Source organism: Dinoponera quadriceps, unplaced genomic scaffold (assembly GCF_001313825.1).
Source record: "Dinoponera quadriceps isolate SergipeBrazil2010 unplaced genomic scaffold, ASM131382v1 scaffold4444, whole genome shotgun sequence".
NCBI lineage: Eukaryota > Metazoa > Arthropoda > Insecta > Hymenoptera > Formicidae > Dinoponera > Dinoponera quadriceps.
The window spans coordinates 1,240,025-1,255,564 of record NW_014558991.1 but is presented as its reverse complement, the minus strand read 5'-3'; the positions used below and the strand labels follow the sequence as shown (position 1 = coordinate 1,255,564).

Below are 15,540 nucleotides of genomic sequence, written 5' to 3'. Positions count from 1 at the left end.
CGCGCGATCCGCAATCGAGGCTCGTCGAAGACGTGAGAAAGCTCCACGCTCGTTTTGTTTTACAACAATGGCGAACGAAGTTCGGTGTGTCGATGTTGTGAATTAATAAAGCATCTTTATTAGTTTCACACGCAACGTATGACTCGCAGTTGGATCTCGATTGCGTCGACGCTTAGCAAAGATCGATCGGAGTAAGAGTTTTGATATTTTTCACATCAATTGAATCTGATATTTTCAACGTCGGATTTAATTGTCGAGCTCATCAGAGACTAAAGCGACCTCTCTTCTGAAATCAATTGAATTGCATAAGTTTAATTTGCCGTCGTCATCAGACCGCTATGTTCTCGCCTCTTATGTCTAAGTTTCGGGCCACTGTTTTAACTCTTTGAGTCTCACAAAATTCAACATTTGTGCGTTTGAAAAGTTCAATTTGAAAAGTGGGCTCAGCAGAAGAGGATTAAATTATTAGTATGAAAAAATTAGAAAAATATTGGTATTTTATAAAATGCCTAATTTGGCTTCCGTTAGTGCGTCTTTCCCGGATTTGTTCCCGACGTTTCGCGTACATTTCAGTTCACTTCAGGGAGAGGAACGACCCGAAACTCACTGCAATCATTAGAAAATACCGGTGAAAATTCAATTTTCACTTAAAACCGCTGTAATAAGGATTATTGTACCGAATAATGCAACTGCTTCTGCTACTGTAAATAGACAGATCGATCGGAATCCTTTCATTTTTGGAGATACATCCTTCGAAGGATATACGCCGAGACTCGGAGAGTTAAAAGATCGCGCTGTAGGATCGACGATTCCATCGCCGTGGATCATCAAAAGTCACTAGCCGAGACCACTAAGAATTAGACGATTTTCTAACGATTCTCTACATTGGCAGTCCTGTCCGGATCGCAATATGGCGCGAGCTGAAGTTTGAAACACGAGCCGCGCTAGGTTAGGTCGACCACGAGATATCCGCGCCACACTCGAGAGGTGTCACGACACACACCATCTGACGCGTCGAGTGGCTGAACAAACAGCCGAAGGTACGTTTAATCCTCCGCTCTCCAAGAAAAGAAAGAAAGAAAAAGCAGACACAATCTGTGCTCGAAGATGCAAGTGAATTACTACGAAGTGCTCGGCTGCGAGAAGGAGGCTTCTCACGAGGAGATCAAGCGGGCTTACCACGAGCGCCTGCTGCGCTTCCATCCGGACAAGAACGACGCCTCGAAGAGGGACGCCCACAGATTCCACGAGGTCCAAGAAGCCTGGAGAATGTTGGGGGATCCGCGATCCAGGAGGCGGTACGACGCGGTCCGCAGGCAGGAGAAACTGGAGGACGAGGGCGGACTCGTGTACGCGCGTCTCAAAGTCGATGAGCTCGAGGAGAGCGTCTTCGGCGACACGTTATTCTATCGCTGCAGATGCGGCGACCGTTACTTCGTCGAGATCGAAGATCTCTCGGAGAAGAACAGCGTGCTGCAGGTGAACTGCGAAAGCTGCACGTTCATCATCCTCGTGGAAACATAGTACGGACGACATAACGATTCAGACTGAGAAGAAATGACGATGTTTTCACTGACACCGGAAACACCTCTCTCTCTCTCTCTCGATATGCAGCTGCGTACAGGCATTTTCCTCGAAGATGCGTGATGCCTTAAGAAAGCAAGACTGACTTCTCTCGAAGATGCGTTACGTACCTGGGCGAAGGCACGAACGAGCTCATGGTTGTGATCGATAACGCGACGATAGTCGGATAATTCGAGGTGTGCGTTAACCTTCCCCTTCTTGACCCCCCTCCGCGTTTGGTTGTACAGCGCAACGAGACAAGATCCACAGTTTATGTAGAAAGAGGTCGAAATCGAATATTTATTTTGTACAAAATATGTTTCTTAGCACAAGGACGTCGTGTGTGCGTGCGCGCGTATGTGTGTGTGTCTGCGTGTCTGTGTATGTATGTACGTGTGTGTACAGTTGTAATAATAAATTTAAAAAAAAAAATAAAATAAAACAAAATCTAAAATATGCAGCAACATCTTTTTCTATTTTTCTTATATATAAAAAAAATGATACAACAGGTAACACATTCTTACAATATAAACTATTGAGCAATATACAAATAAACACGACACCTAAGTCTAGCCTAGGTCCAATAATAAAGATTTGATGCATTTGCACAAATAGCGTAGAGTTCAAGGTAATGCCATTCTTGATATTTGATTCAGCAGAATCCATATAAAATTCGTCAGTGACAATTGATGTCGCGATGATGAATCTAAGTCTTTTTATCGTCGCACAATTCGCACTAGATGGAAAAGATCTGGCTAATACAAATATTCTCGCTTTCGCTCTCTCTCTCTCTCTCTCTCTCAAGATCTCAAATCCGCTCGCCACTGTTGTCGATTGAATCAAGAGCACCGATGCTGCGCATGTTAAACCTCACACGTCGAACATTGCCGATTGTTGAGAAAGGTAAAAGGCTTGTACTGTTTTTTCATCGTTCAATTAAGTCTGTATTGCACACGAGTGTGACTGTGTTGCTTTTCTTCTTTTTTTCTTTTTAAATTATTGCACTGTAACACGAAAATATCTCTTGCTACAGGAAAGAAAAGGGGGTTTTTGCTAATCGAATTCTCGTTCCGAATCGTTTTTGCGGCCGAATTGGCGAAAGTGTTTTCACATTCAAACGCCAACGATATGAAAATACCAGCTTGTGAACGTTTATAAAAATATTTGTCTTTAACCAGATCGATGCTTGTACAAGTGTAGTTATATCGGGATTGGGTTAAAGCTGCAAAGACAGTTTGACAGATCAGCCAGTAAATTATTATAAACATTATGCTCGATGTAGTAACAGGGGTTTTTTTTCTTTTTTTTCGGAAATTCCGTTGCTCGTTAAAAAGGAGAAAAAAAGGGGAATTTGTACAATCCAAATGATGTATCGAAATTGCTGTCAACTCTGTATTATCTCGTCTGCTTCGGGACATATATGAGATTCTTCAACAAAATAATAATGTCATTTTGTCCGGAAGTTTCGCACGATGCAGCCCCGTTGTTGTTGTCTTTCACCATCGACAAATGCTGCCGTATAAATGCCCGCATAATAAAACCGTTATGCTCCATCACGGCAGATTGTGATGAATTTCCGTTCTTTTCCTTCTGTCTTGGCTCTCATTACCCTTACACCGTCGGTGATATTCCACTGAATCGTTATAACAGCGAAAATTCAAAAGTACACTGATAAGCTCCCGTAAGTTTCTTCTTCTTTTTTTTTATGAGTCTTATAAATCTCACGTTTCTTTTTTCTTCCTTCCTTCCTTTCTTTTTGTACACCACGACAACCGCTCGCCCGCATTCTCTCCGACAATGGATATATAGAAATTAACTCTTTTCCAACGAGCACTTGTTCAAAATCCATCCGGAGATCATACATTAAACTCTCTTCTGTCACGCTCAGCAATTTCCCCCCACCTTCCCTCCCACTCTTTCTCTCTATATATCTCTCGTTCATTCCATTCCGTCTTTCGCTGCTCACGCAAAACCACCCGATTTTTACGACGCGTACAGTCTTATCACAATCACACCATGTAATACATGTATCATTGTACAGTAGATTAGCTTTAGGACTACTTAATTCAAGTATGTACAGAAGTCGTACAAAGTGGGCGATTGATCCGTCGCGCGGCACGAAACGGGCGCACTATTTTACCTCAACGTCGAAGTCGAGAACAAGCAGTTTCGTCTCCTCGGTACCGTTACGACTACCTACTGCGCACACTAGTTTCGTATCACTCGCTCGGATTCTCCACACGACGCCGCCGCTGCCACCGCTTTCCAGGGCAACTAGGTTCCTAATGAAATCACCTGCAACAAAAACAACGACGTTTTGATCGTTGTTGATCGAACGTGTGGGCTCGAATCGGCGATTCGATTATTCCCGGAGGCGTGAGTGATACAAACCAGTCTTAACATCCCAGAGTTTTACCGTGCCGTCGTCGGAGGACGTAATCACAAAATGGCTATTGAACTGTAGGCAAGTGACCGCCGACTGATGCTTGTTTGGACCGGAAAGTGTTTGAAGGCAGTGACCACTAACAATGTCCCATACTTTAACGGTGGAATCGGCGTTGCCCGACACTAAGATATTATTGCGCAGCTCCATCCCCGACGTGAGAGACTGATGGCCCATCAGGGTGTGTCTACAAGCACCGGTCTCCACCTCCCACACCCTTATACTCGTGTCCAACGATCCGCTAACAACGTGCACACCGTCGAACTGAAAAGGGAAGGGGTCACGAAAGAAGTCAGTATCGAAAAGCAAGAGGCGAAAATATCTCGTTCCCTGAGTCCCGCTTTTTATTTCGCGAAATTTAACGTTATTTTAACGAAGGAAATGTCAGATAAGCGTACACTGAAATGAAATAAAACGCGCCGATAGATTTGAAAAGTTGTTTCAGCAGAACAATTCGAAAATTTTATCGCGAACAATTAGAAAAGAATCGATGAAAGAATGAAGATGAATCTTTTTCGCGATAAGTTAATTGTCGCCTGGATAGCTCGAAAAAATTCTCCATTAAACGACGCGAATGGGGATAGAGAAGAATTTTTATCGTAAAATCCTGAAATATGCGCCGGGGCTCGAGGAGTCAATGATGCCAATGATGGTACGCGGCGCGTTGTGCCATCAAGGCAGGATAAAATAGGACGGAACGGCGTGTGTTTTACCTGGAGGGAATAAACACGGTTGGTGTGTCCTTGTAAAGTATGAAGGCACTCCTCGCGTTCCGGATTCCAAACCTTAACCATATAGTCGTAGGCACCACTGACCACCAACTTCCCGTCATATTGCACACATCTGACCGCCGCTAGATGTCCCACGAGCACATGCAAGCACACCCCAGTGTCCACCTGCCACACTCTGAGCGTCGCGTCCCTGCTACCACTGACGACCTTGTTACCGTGTAGATGCATACACCGCACCGTCGACGTGTGACCATAAAGAGTGTGAATACACTGACCGGTGTCCGCGTTCCACACTTTCAACGTACGGTCCGTACTACCACTGATAACGATCGCGCCGGACATCTGCGAAGACCACACGCCACCGGTATGCCCTACCAAAGTCCGTAAACACTGAAAACGGAAATATACCACTTCTGTTTCTCTCTCAATCGCCCAAGACTTTTTGCTCCATACTGTGAACTATCGGTAAAAATGCTTCTAAAGGTGGCTCTCCTCAGTCACTTTTAGACGCACTTTTATCAATAAGTGTAAGTCAGTTCCGGTGCAGGAAACAAAACCTTCATATCTGATGCGCATTTATAATTACCTTGCCCGTGACGGCAGACCACACCTTCAAGGTGTTGTCATCCGAGCCACTGACAATCCGATTCCCCGAAAATTGCAGGCACGTGATGACGTGATCGTCGTGGCCCTTCAGCACCTTCGGCGTACGGATCGGCTTCGTCCTCCAGTTCATCTTGATATTGTGCTGCCGCATGTAGGCCTGCTTCCACGGCGACGAGTTGTGGCTGCTGTTCCGGCAGTTCTTGCGTTTAGGCAGCGGCAGGTCCCTCAGGTCCTCTATACCGGCAGCTTTGCACTTCTCCTTCCACAGCAAATTGTCGTCCGCGAGGAAGCGCCAGTTCCGACAGGTCTGCGCCGCTTTCAGGAGATCCTTCGGCTCGAGAAAGGCCAGCACCGACAACGCTAACTCTTTCGGCAGTAGCGATATGAAGTCTCGCTGGAACTGCGGCTCTATCACCTGCATCATGTGACGCACCTGCGTGGGTTCGCATCGCTCTATCAATTCGTCTATCGCTAACATTCTTTCCGCGTTTGACCACCTCTGCAACAAGAATCGTTTCCACTCGCTTTTCCCCATGGCCGTCGTGTGTGAAAATACTACGTATTCTATCCGTTCTGTACATTATCAGTTCTTTCTCGTTGATCTAGTAGAACCACGCTTGTAGAACTCGAAAAGAGACATATATAAAGACTTGGTGGATGAAAGAAGAGAACTAGTGCAGGCTAGTTGCGGACAGTTCAGCGAAAAAGGACAGACCTGTTATTTCAACATAACACTCACGGCAAGTTCTTGTGCAAATACCTGAAATTGCAAAAGCCAACTGTTCATCTCCGGAGGAGGATTATCCTTCGTAGGTATGACGCACCTCACATGTTTACCCTTATCATCTAGCTTTCTCGTGGTCCTGAAGGTAAGGAGGTGTGAGAATCGGCGCACGTGATTCTTATCAGTCACGAAGAAGAAGAAACGCTTACATTGAATGAGACTTTTCCTCTGGAATGAGTTTCTTACATGGTAGACAGCTCTCTGTCTCGCTCTTCCGCTTTCTTTGATGCTGAACAACGTCCAATGGCACGCAGGTATGCAGTACTGAACTCTGAACTTCCTCGGAGAACATCGAGGATTGGGACTGCAACACGGGAGATTGACTATTGTTGCCCTCGACTTCTGCTGTACACTCGGCGTCACAAAACAACCCAATGTCGCTGATCTACGAATATGACACAAAGCATCAATTATATACACGTAAATGTATTACTGTAACAACATCTATCTATATACGTGGATGTCTTGTAAAACGGCGAACGACAAAACAGGTACAAACAGTACTCCAAGTATGGAGGAAACAATATCGCGGTAGGAATTCTTACAAAGGTGTGAGCAAACATTCCTTAAATTCCGTTCAGTTTGTTCAGTTGATAAACTCAATTACTCGCACAGATTTGCAACTGCTCTGCCATCTGTTCCTTTTGTTGTTAGGAAATACAATTGTACACTTGCGCGCGTTAAAGCAAGGCTGGATTCTCCGGCTTACCCCACTTTCCGCTTCACTGCTGTCTTCATCATCCTCGTCCCCTTCGTCTCCATAATCCTCAGATTCTTCGTCTTGCGGCAACACAGCATGCATAGGACCCAAGGAACTCGGTCCTGGCACTCCCTCGATACCCTCGATAGGACTAGGACTAGTACCGCCTAGTTTGTTATTGTCAGATATATTGTTGGAGGACGAAGAAGGGACAGACATTACTATACGCACTAATGTAGTATGTATGTCTACCTGGGCAACAACAGAAAACATCAATACCCGTTAATGCTCTGAACGAGCACGTGGTGGCTTATCTTAATAACCAGGGGCCCCCAATTATAATCCACGTCGCACAATTTCTACACACAACACATCGTAATTCGGGCACCACGGGCGGAAGTGACGCTGCCTGGTTGCATCACGAGAGAGGCGGCCACGAGGAGCGAAGAAGACACGAATCGTACGCGTGATAGGTTAAAAATCCGTCGGCACGATTCACCGTCGTTCTCGTCGCGCGCCCCTAACCTTGACTCGCGCCGCGTGCCCGACCTAGCCCGAAAATATATCGCAAAGAAAAAACAAACCGGCAGCCACACCCCACGAAGTGTCCGCGAGAATCGACGACGACGGGCCACGGCGTGTACGTGGGGGCTCGGGCGAAACTAAGCGTAAAAACTAGGTGGATATCTCTATACTTAGGACGAACGCCGCGTTCCCGCTCGTCAGCCTTCGATCGGTCAGCCCCGACGACGATGTCCCCGACGATGCGCTGATGGGCCCGACGGACTGTCCCGCGTGTCAAGCGTGTGCGAATCGACGGTAGTCCCTATCAAAGGAGCATAGCATTCATCTCTCTCGCGTGTCGTCGGCGATAGGTTAGAGGTAGCGTGTGGCAGGGCGAAAGCGGGCGCGGAACTGCTGACAGCCACGAGGGGGAATTAGGTAACGGACGTAAACACGGCGAACGGCGGTTCCATCGGGCGGCCTCCTGGCAGGCTTCTACGGTGGCTCTTGCGGTCTGCACCTCTCCCCGACTCCTTCGCACTCGTTCGCACGGCAGGTATATACGCACATATGGCAGAGCGTGCGCGCTAAGCCGCCTCCACACGTCCTTTCGGACGATCACATTGGTTCGGCCCTACGGATCCCGCGGATCTCTCGGTCTCGGAAATATGCTCCAATCGAAGCCAACTGAACGCCTGAACGTTGTAACATATATAAATATAAGGAAATAGAATAGAAGTATATGTAAAGAAAAATATGTATTTTACACACGACACGTGACAAATGTCACAACGGCTTGTACTCGTTTTTTTCCTGATGTGGTTCGGAAAGCGGCTGCCGTCCAATGGGAGAGCTCATCTTCGGAGAAACATTCTGCCATTGGACATTAATTGTGTTCCAAACTTTATCAGGAAAATACGTCAGTGCATAAGTAAGTGTACATAAGGTTGCACAAAAAGTTTGACAATTGTAACGAAGGTTACTCGTATGATTTTCAACCTTGCACACCGCGTCCTTGTGTAGACGTAAGATTGAAAATTGTAGGAAATTCTGGCAAATAACTATTGAGGTATTTGTGCTGCTAGGTGTACCACGTAGTAGGCCTAGTCAGCTACTGATTTTGATACGTGTCGTTGTGTCGTTTGTTTTACGACTGTTTATATCTGCCAAGTGTTATTGTCGCGAAACTTTGTTAAATTGCTTCTTCAGACTTACTAAAGTACTGTCATTATCAACGCAAGCATCTTCTTTCTCTTGCAATTATTATTTTCATTTATTATATAATTTATACTATAAAACATAATTTAACATTGTATGTATGTATATAAACATATATATATATATATATATACACATATATGTGCACTTATAGTTTTCTTTTATAATTATTGTTATATGTGTGTTGTATTTTAAAGTTTGATTTTATTTATTATAGGAAGCAAAATGTCCACTGAGGTGAAGGCATTACTGAAGGAGGCTCGTGAGTCCTTCAAGCAACACGAATACATGGAAACAATAAAAAAATGCAGGAAGATTGTGAAGAGTGCTAAAACCAATTATCCAGCATTGGTTCTGTTAGCTGCTGCCATGCAGGAGATGGAAGAATTCAAGCCGCAGGTAATGATGGTTCTACAGAAAGCTGTAAAGCTCCAGCCAACCAATCCAGTGGCTTGGCAAGGTTTAGTAGCACACTATGAGAAAGCACCAGTGGATGATGACAATTGGAAAATGTTGGCTCAAGCTTACTGCAAGCTTGTGCAATTGGACAGGTGAGATATCTTCTATATATTTTTCCAAAGTATCCTGAATTGTAAGAGATAACAAGAAAATTGGATTTCCATGCATTTTCAGCGATTCTCCTAAGTTCATGCATTTTTTAAACAAAGTCACCGAAATGGTTCTGAAGTACAAAGATGATGAAGTATTGTCCGAGGTGCTCGACACATTGAGTAGAATACGACAGGTACCTATCGATGACAAGACAAGTTTGGTCAACAAGACTCTGGCACATATCTTAACAGAGTATCCCAATACTCTATGCAAATATCAGGGGCTTTACGAGAGTGTACTGTCGTCTGTAATAAGAGATACAGATCTGGTGAACAGATACGACTATTATAAGAAGTATCTCAAGATGTTATACGACGGATACAAGTTTACAGTTTTATTGGCAGAAGCCAAGGATATGCATACCCAGTTTCCACAGGACAGTCTCCCTCTGGGTAAGTTGTTTGTCAATTTTCCCACTGAAATCTTCCGCATATTGATTTGCTACAATGTAACATAATCTGTCTGCCCAACAGAATGGATATGCCGTGTGTATTACGAAGAGACTGTGCTGAATGAGCGCGAGCTTGAAATAGACATAACTTATTTCTGCGAGTCCCTCTTAAAATTGAACATGAGCTCGACGATAGCCCTGATCGCAAAAGCGACGTATCTGATGCGCACGGACAGCCTGATTAACTGTCGCGAGTGCCTGAATCAGGCGATCTTGCTGAATGCTCAGTCGTTCGACGCTTGGTTCTTGTTGAACAAGGTGTACCGCAAGCTCTATTGCTGGCAGGAGGTCGAGGAAGCCTCCAGGCAAACGCTACGTTTGCTGAGGCCTCCCCTGAAGGACAAGCTGCGTCACAAAATTAAATTGACGTTACTCGAGGCGATGAGTAGAAGCTGTGACAGACGGAAGTTGTTGGAGACGCGACAGATGTGCAACGAGGTGGGTATGTTGTAGCAACACCCAACATCAGATATACCGATCTGTACTGATCGACAAGTTTGCACTTTGTAGTTGTTGAAGAACAACTTCTCGGCGCAACTGCGACTGATAAACGCCCGGATAGACGTGACATTGGACGAGCCCAGCGTTATGGACGCGTTGAACGATTTGGAGTCCCAGGACGAGATCAAGCTCCAGGTTCTCATCGTCAAGGCGACGCTTCTGAAAAAACTCGGGCACCTCGAAGAAGCCACCAACGTCTTGGAACAGGCTCTGGAAAGTTCCGATGCCTGGCTATTGTTTGGTCAAATATATTGGGACATGGGTGATTATAATCACAGCCTGGTGGCTTTCTTGAACGGCGTCAAGGCGGACCGCCATAACTGGCGGTGCATGATCCATCTGGGACGTTATTATCGCGAATGCGCCAACGACGTGGAACGCTCGAGGAGGTGTTACCAGACGGCATTGCAGATCAACCCGAGCTCCGAGGAGGCCGGGATCGGGCTGAGCACCGCTTATCGGCTGCTCAAGAACACTGTGAGCTCTCGTGCAACGCAAAAAGCGCTTCGCGCCTTGCGCGAATTTTCATTCGACCGGCACCAATGAAAACGGCAATACAATTGTATGACACTTTTCGTTCAGTTTTTGCCTGAAGGCAGAAATCGTTCACACTTTCCAAATATCTCTTTTTAATCTCTCGTAATGATATTTTGCAATTTCCCCCTGCTGAAAATTACTTTCGTCGGTGGCGTCGAATTATCCCGATCTCCTCGAGTTTCCGACTAACGGTGGTCTCTCGCGTCAGGACGCTAACATACAGCTGCTGCAGAGAGTGACCATGCAGGGGAACGGCCCGAAGTGGGCCTGGCTTCAGTTGGGCCTGCAACACCTGGACGACGGTGATGCGGGGGAAGCCATAAAAGCGTTGCAGCATGTCATCAGAGCCGATCCCAACGACAAGTATACCATAGTTATCTCGCCGTTGTCTCACGCTCGCGTTGCGAACCGGCGCGACGACATGTCTCATTAGTTTCTTGCTACGTTTTACGCAGTCACAGCTGGGAATCTCTGGCGGACGCGTATCTGGTGCGGGGCGCCCACATGTCCGCGCTGAAGTCGTACCAGCGCGCGTTACAACTCAGCCCGGGCTCTCTGTATCCCATGATACAACTTGCTAACATCAAGCTGGTACGTACACTTCGCGGAAATAGACAAGTTTGCGTCCTGAATTCGTTTCTTGAAAAAAAACTGCAAATTTCGCTTCCACAAGACTGAGAAATTTGTGATCTTCAATTTGAGGACACACATTTAAAACGGTCTTTGAAAGAAGATCTTTAGTCATTTGAGCCTCGACTTGAAAATATATCTTATATAATGTGTAAAAATAAAGAATAGAAATATTTACTTATTATATATTACTAATTTGTATATAATAAATATTTTATATAAATCTTTTAATAGAGACTTTATGTGTTTTTTTTTTTTAATAAATATTTGCTTAATTATTATATATTCATATAATTGTTTAATAAAATATTAATTTTATTATCCATGGCTCAAGTAATTGTTAATTACACGTCTCGTAAACATTGATTGATAGCAACCATTCCTCTTTCAGTTAATCGGCCAACACGAGGAAGCTAAAGCGGATTTCGAAAATATACTGCAGAACGACGAGCAATACGTGCTGGCGTTAAAAGGTTTAGGTCAGGCGTGTTTAGGTCTGGCAAGGGAGAACACGGCGAAGCAATTTCTTAGCCGAGCGCGAGAAAATCTGCAACAAGCGGTGGACAGTCTGACGAGTGCTGTTATGATACGCAGCGATTTGTCCTGCAACTGGAAATTGCTCGGTGACGTGTGTTACAGGATTGCCGCTATGCCGGGGAAGCATTGCTACTTGAGGGTGAAGCCCATCTTAATCAGATCCGACAGTGCCGAGAAGCATATCAAAATCAAGGGAGAGGAAACGCTCAAGTTGTCCATTAGGTGAGCATTATTCTTAAAGCCAGTTGCTTCCGAGTCCATCTTGATTTTTTTTTATTCTATATTATCCGGTAGTCCGCATGATTTTAATATTGGTGAATTTTTTTAACTTAACTTTCGACTGACTAACTAGAAGAAGTAACTAGTTATTAACCAACCCTGCTTTTAAGTAATCCTTTCTCAATTCTTTCCTTTATTTTTAGATAGATAAACGGATAAATAGACTTGTCATAAGAAATCTAGTATTTACAAGACTCTTATTCTTATCAGTTGAGCTGTGTAATGTATAGACAGTATTTTCTTAATGTGTTGTTTGTATGATTAACTTATTGTATCATTGATTGAAAAATAAAAGCTTTGTCTATAGATCTTGCCTATCTTTAAACGTGTTTCATCTTGAAATACTTGATTGCGATCCCTGATATGATTCAACAGATATGATTTATTCTTCATTCTTAAATGAATTTTTGTAATATTCATATATTTGTCGGATTTTAAAAGAGATTTAATAACGTTTCGTCGGAGGATGATATTTGATTTCTTCAACTCACGGAATCATTTCGCTCTGTGCTACATCGTCCTCGTTTTGCTTCCAGATGCTTCTGCCGGGCGCTGTCGCTCGCACAAAATTCCGCTCTGCTGTGGCACGATTTGGCGTGCTGTTACTCGATGCAACTACGACGCAACTCGACGATCAACAAAAGCGACGTGGCGGCCAGGTGTTTCGCTGCCGCGAAGCAGGCGGTTAAGCTCTGTCCTCAGTCGTGGCTGCATTGGAACATTCTAGGCGTCATATGCATGTCGCTGAACGTGAGAAACTACGCTTTAGCTCAACACTGCTTCGTCATGGCGACCGACAGAGAGCCGAACAACGCGATAGCTTGGAGCAATTTGGGAACGTTGTACTTGCATCTAGGTACTTCCACGAGATAACCGTCACCAGTGATGCCAATGATGGTACCGAGCCGGTGTGAACCAATCATTGGCATCGCTGGTTGTCACTCTTTTGTTCTGTTCAGTTTAAAATCACACATGCACTTAAACGAGAACTTACAAGAGGATATCACACGAAGAGCTTATTTTCTTGTAAATTCTTTTATCACGTTTTCTGATAATGCGTGGGGAATAGACTGTTTAGTAAAGCTTATCAAATCAAGGAACAGGTCGATTTTGTGCAAAGGAGCAGTAAATTTTTAAATAGTAATGAAGGACGATAGGTAAAACGGGTTGATTCTGGCCCCCGGAGTGTGATAAAAACGATATGTAGTTTTCGAACTGAGTCTGATTCTGATCTTCGAAACATTTTAAGGCAAGTACAGTATAATATAGTAAAAAGGGCCAAAATCGGCTCATTTCACTTATCTTTGCTAAGAAACGGCATATCTCAAGGTAAATTTGTAAAACGCAGTAAATGGTAAATTAAGAAGAAACATAGTCAAGTTTCGTATATAAACTTCGTAAATCATAAAATGGCACGCCTGAAACGGAAGAATAAGAAATTAGGAGTGCCCGACGTGTTCCTCGGTTACAGAATGGTATTTACAGAACGAGCTGTAAAATTCTCCTCGTGTCAGACGATCAAACTAATATATGCGTATCTTCGATTCCACGGCGTAAAGGAGACATGTACAGAGCGAACGAAGCGTACTCCCGAGCGCAACGCGCGGATCCGTGTTACATGAACAGCTGGATCGGTCAGGGATTGATCGCGCAGAGGTTCGCGAAGAAGGAAGCGATGGAGCTGTTCCAACACTCGACGAAGCTTGGCTACCACGACGAGGCGGTCCTCGGCTATGTTCACTGGGTGCTTCACGTCCTCCTGGATCCCACGCTGAACAAAGAGCCGTCCTCCGTCTATTTCATCGAGAATATGCACGCGATATCCGCGGCGACGGACGTTCTCACCTGGTACTTAGGTGAGCGATCGGTTCTTCGTTATCGTGTCCTTCGCGCTTAATTTCACACGTGTGCAATCTCGCGTGTGTCAGAACGCGAGCCCGACGACGTTTACGCCCTGAACACCCACGGCCTGCTGCTGGAACGGCAAAAGTTGCACAAATCGGCGGCCGATCGATTCGCCGCCGCTCTGAAGCTCGTCGAAGCTCTCGACGAGAAGCTGGATATGATAAACGTTAACCTGGCGCGCGTCCTGATCCAGCTGGGACAGCACGACGAGGCGGTGCGCTTGTGCGGACAGGTGAAACGCGACAGTTTCAATTCCCAGTGCCAGTTGGCGTTGTCCTTGTTCAAAGGTAAAGGATTGCGAGTCTAGGTCGCTCTCTCGGCTTCTTTTTCTTTATCATTACCGCTGATCTAGATTTCTGATAATGGACGTAATTATTTCAAATAATCAACTTATAAAGAGAGAAATGTGCGTGTGTAGCCGAGCAGTACGAGAAGTCCTACGAGAGTTACGAAACGGCTCTGCACTGGTTGGCGGACACCGACATGGACACAGCTTACGTCCTGTGCGCGATGGGCGCGATAGCGTACATCTGTAACAAACCAGACGCGGTGAAGACACTGCTATTCCAGTGTCTGCAAACGTCGCAGCCCGTGATGACCGCTTATCTGGCGCTGGCGGCCTTGGGGATTCTACACGACGACTTCGACCTGACCAGCCTGGTGCTGAAGGAGCTGAAGTTGTACGAGGATCATTCCGAGTACGGTCACCACGCCGTCACGTTGGCCGCGTATTACCACGTCTCTCAGCGCAACATCACCGAAGCTATACGAGTGTTGGCCAAAGGCATTCACAAATATCCCAGTAAGTGGAATCCGTTCGTTCCTAATCTCTCGCAGAATTCTCACACTTCAAAACCGATCATAGATGACGTTCGATACTGGGTACGTCTCGTTCGGATTCTGCTGCTGGATACGAACCTGAGTAAGTTCCGCAAGTGCGCGGGGAAGGCCCTGAGTCTGAGCAGAAACACCTCCACGACCGACATTGTGTACGTCGCTTGTGCATCGGCGTACAGCCACCTCGGCACGAAGGAAGCTCTCAGACAGGCTCAGAAGAACGTATTCACGTATCCCGCCAATGTCGAGAGCTGGGCGAGTTTAATCGCCGTTCTTCTACACAGGTGAGGCGGTAGTAGTCGTTCGATAACATTACGAATGACAGGCACTGCTATCCCCTTACTATCCTGTATTTCGTTCCCCTCACACGACCCTTCTTCTCTTTACAGGCGTGTAGATGAGGACTGTGAAATTGACAACCGATGGTTGTCGTCGTTAATATCCATAACGGAGGCGCAGTTCCAAACTTCCGAACATATGTCGCGATGGCTCGCAAAAGCGAAGGAGATGAGCAGCGATTCCTGAATTCAAGCGGAATTACAACCCGTGACTCGAGTTGACTTATCATGATTTTATTATCTCCCGATGTTCTTCTACATTCTAAGTTTGATTGATAATAAATCACATATTTTATCAAATCTAACGAGAGAAAGTCTTGTCGAAAAACACACACGAGGAAGGTGTTAGGGGTAACAATAATGA

General features: G+C 45.4%; 3 protein-coding genes across 10 annotated transcripts; 2 read left to right on the top strand and 1 right to left on the bottom strand.

Moving 5' to 3' along the window:
- Positions 1-44: 44 nt before the first annotated feature.
- LOC106750056 (dnaJ homolog subfamily C member 24-like) lies at positions 45-1,931 on the top strand. The gene has a single exon (XM_014630112.1). It carries the CDS (start codon positions 1,108-1,110, stop codon positions 1,522-1,524), a length of 417 nt encoding a protein of 138 aa, XP_014485598.1. The 5' UTR covers positions 45-1,107; the 3' UTR covers positions 1,525-1,931.
- Positions 1,932-2,551: 620 nt separating this feature from the next.
- Positions 2,552-12,605, bottom strand: LOC106750078 (F-box/WD repeat-containing protein 7). 5 transcript variants are annotated; one of them, XM_014630150.1, is made up of 8 exons: positions 12,588-12,605; positions 6,837-7,075; positions 6,277-6,512; positions 6,104-6,206; positions 5,324-5,842; positions 4,720-5,127; positions 3,955-4,270; positions 2,552-3,858 (listed from the first exon to the last, which is right to left on the bottom strand). In XM_014630150.1, exons 2-8 carry the CDS (start codon positions 7,044-7,046, stop codon positions 3,695-3,697), a joined length of 1,956 nt encoding a protein of 651 aa, XP_014485636.1. In that variant the 5' UTR covers positions 7,047-7,075; positions 12,588-12,605; the 3' UTR covers positions 2,552-3,694. The 5 variants fall into 5 exon arrangements, with proteins under 5 accessions (XP_014485636.1, XP_014485634.1, XP_014485635.1 ...); XM_014630148.1 differs by lacking the exon at positions 12,588-12,605 and adding an exon at positions 7,523-7,893 and having other exon boundaries at positions 6,837-7,079; XM_014630149.1 differs by lacking the exon at positions 12,588-12,605 and adding an exon at positions 7,523-7,893.
- Positions 7,949-15,470, top strand: LOC106750077 (tetratricopeptide repeat protein 37). 4 transcript variants are annotated; one of them, XM_014630146.1, is made up of 14 exons: positions 7,949-8,032; positions 8,767-9,100; positions 9,183-9,553; positions 9,635-10,050; positions 10,123-10,590; positions 10,859-11,013; positions 11,106-11,241; positions 11,672-12,039; positions 12,633-12,952; positions 13,656-13,952; positions 14,025-14,288; positions 14,420-14,803; positions 14,867-15,122; positions 15,228-15,470. In XM_014630146.1, the coding sequence occupies exons 2-14, from the start codon at positions 8,775-8,777 to the stop codon at positions 15,361-15,363; spliced, it is 3,897 nt and encodes a 1,298-aa protein (XP_014485632.1). In that variant the 5' UTR covers positions 7,949-8,032; positions 8,767-8,774; the 3' UTR covers positions 15,364-15,470. The 4 variants fall into 4 exon arrangements, with proteins under 4 accessions (XP_014485632.1, XP_014485629.1, XP_014485630.1 ...); XM_014630143.1 differs by lacking the exon at positions 7,949-8,032 and adding an exon at positions 8,152-8,262; XM_014630144.1 differs by lacking the exon at positions 7,949-8,032 and adding an exon at positions 8,273-8,400.
- The last annotated feature ends 70 nt before the right edge of the window (positions 15,471-15,540 follow it).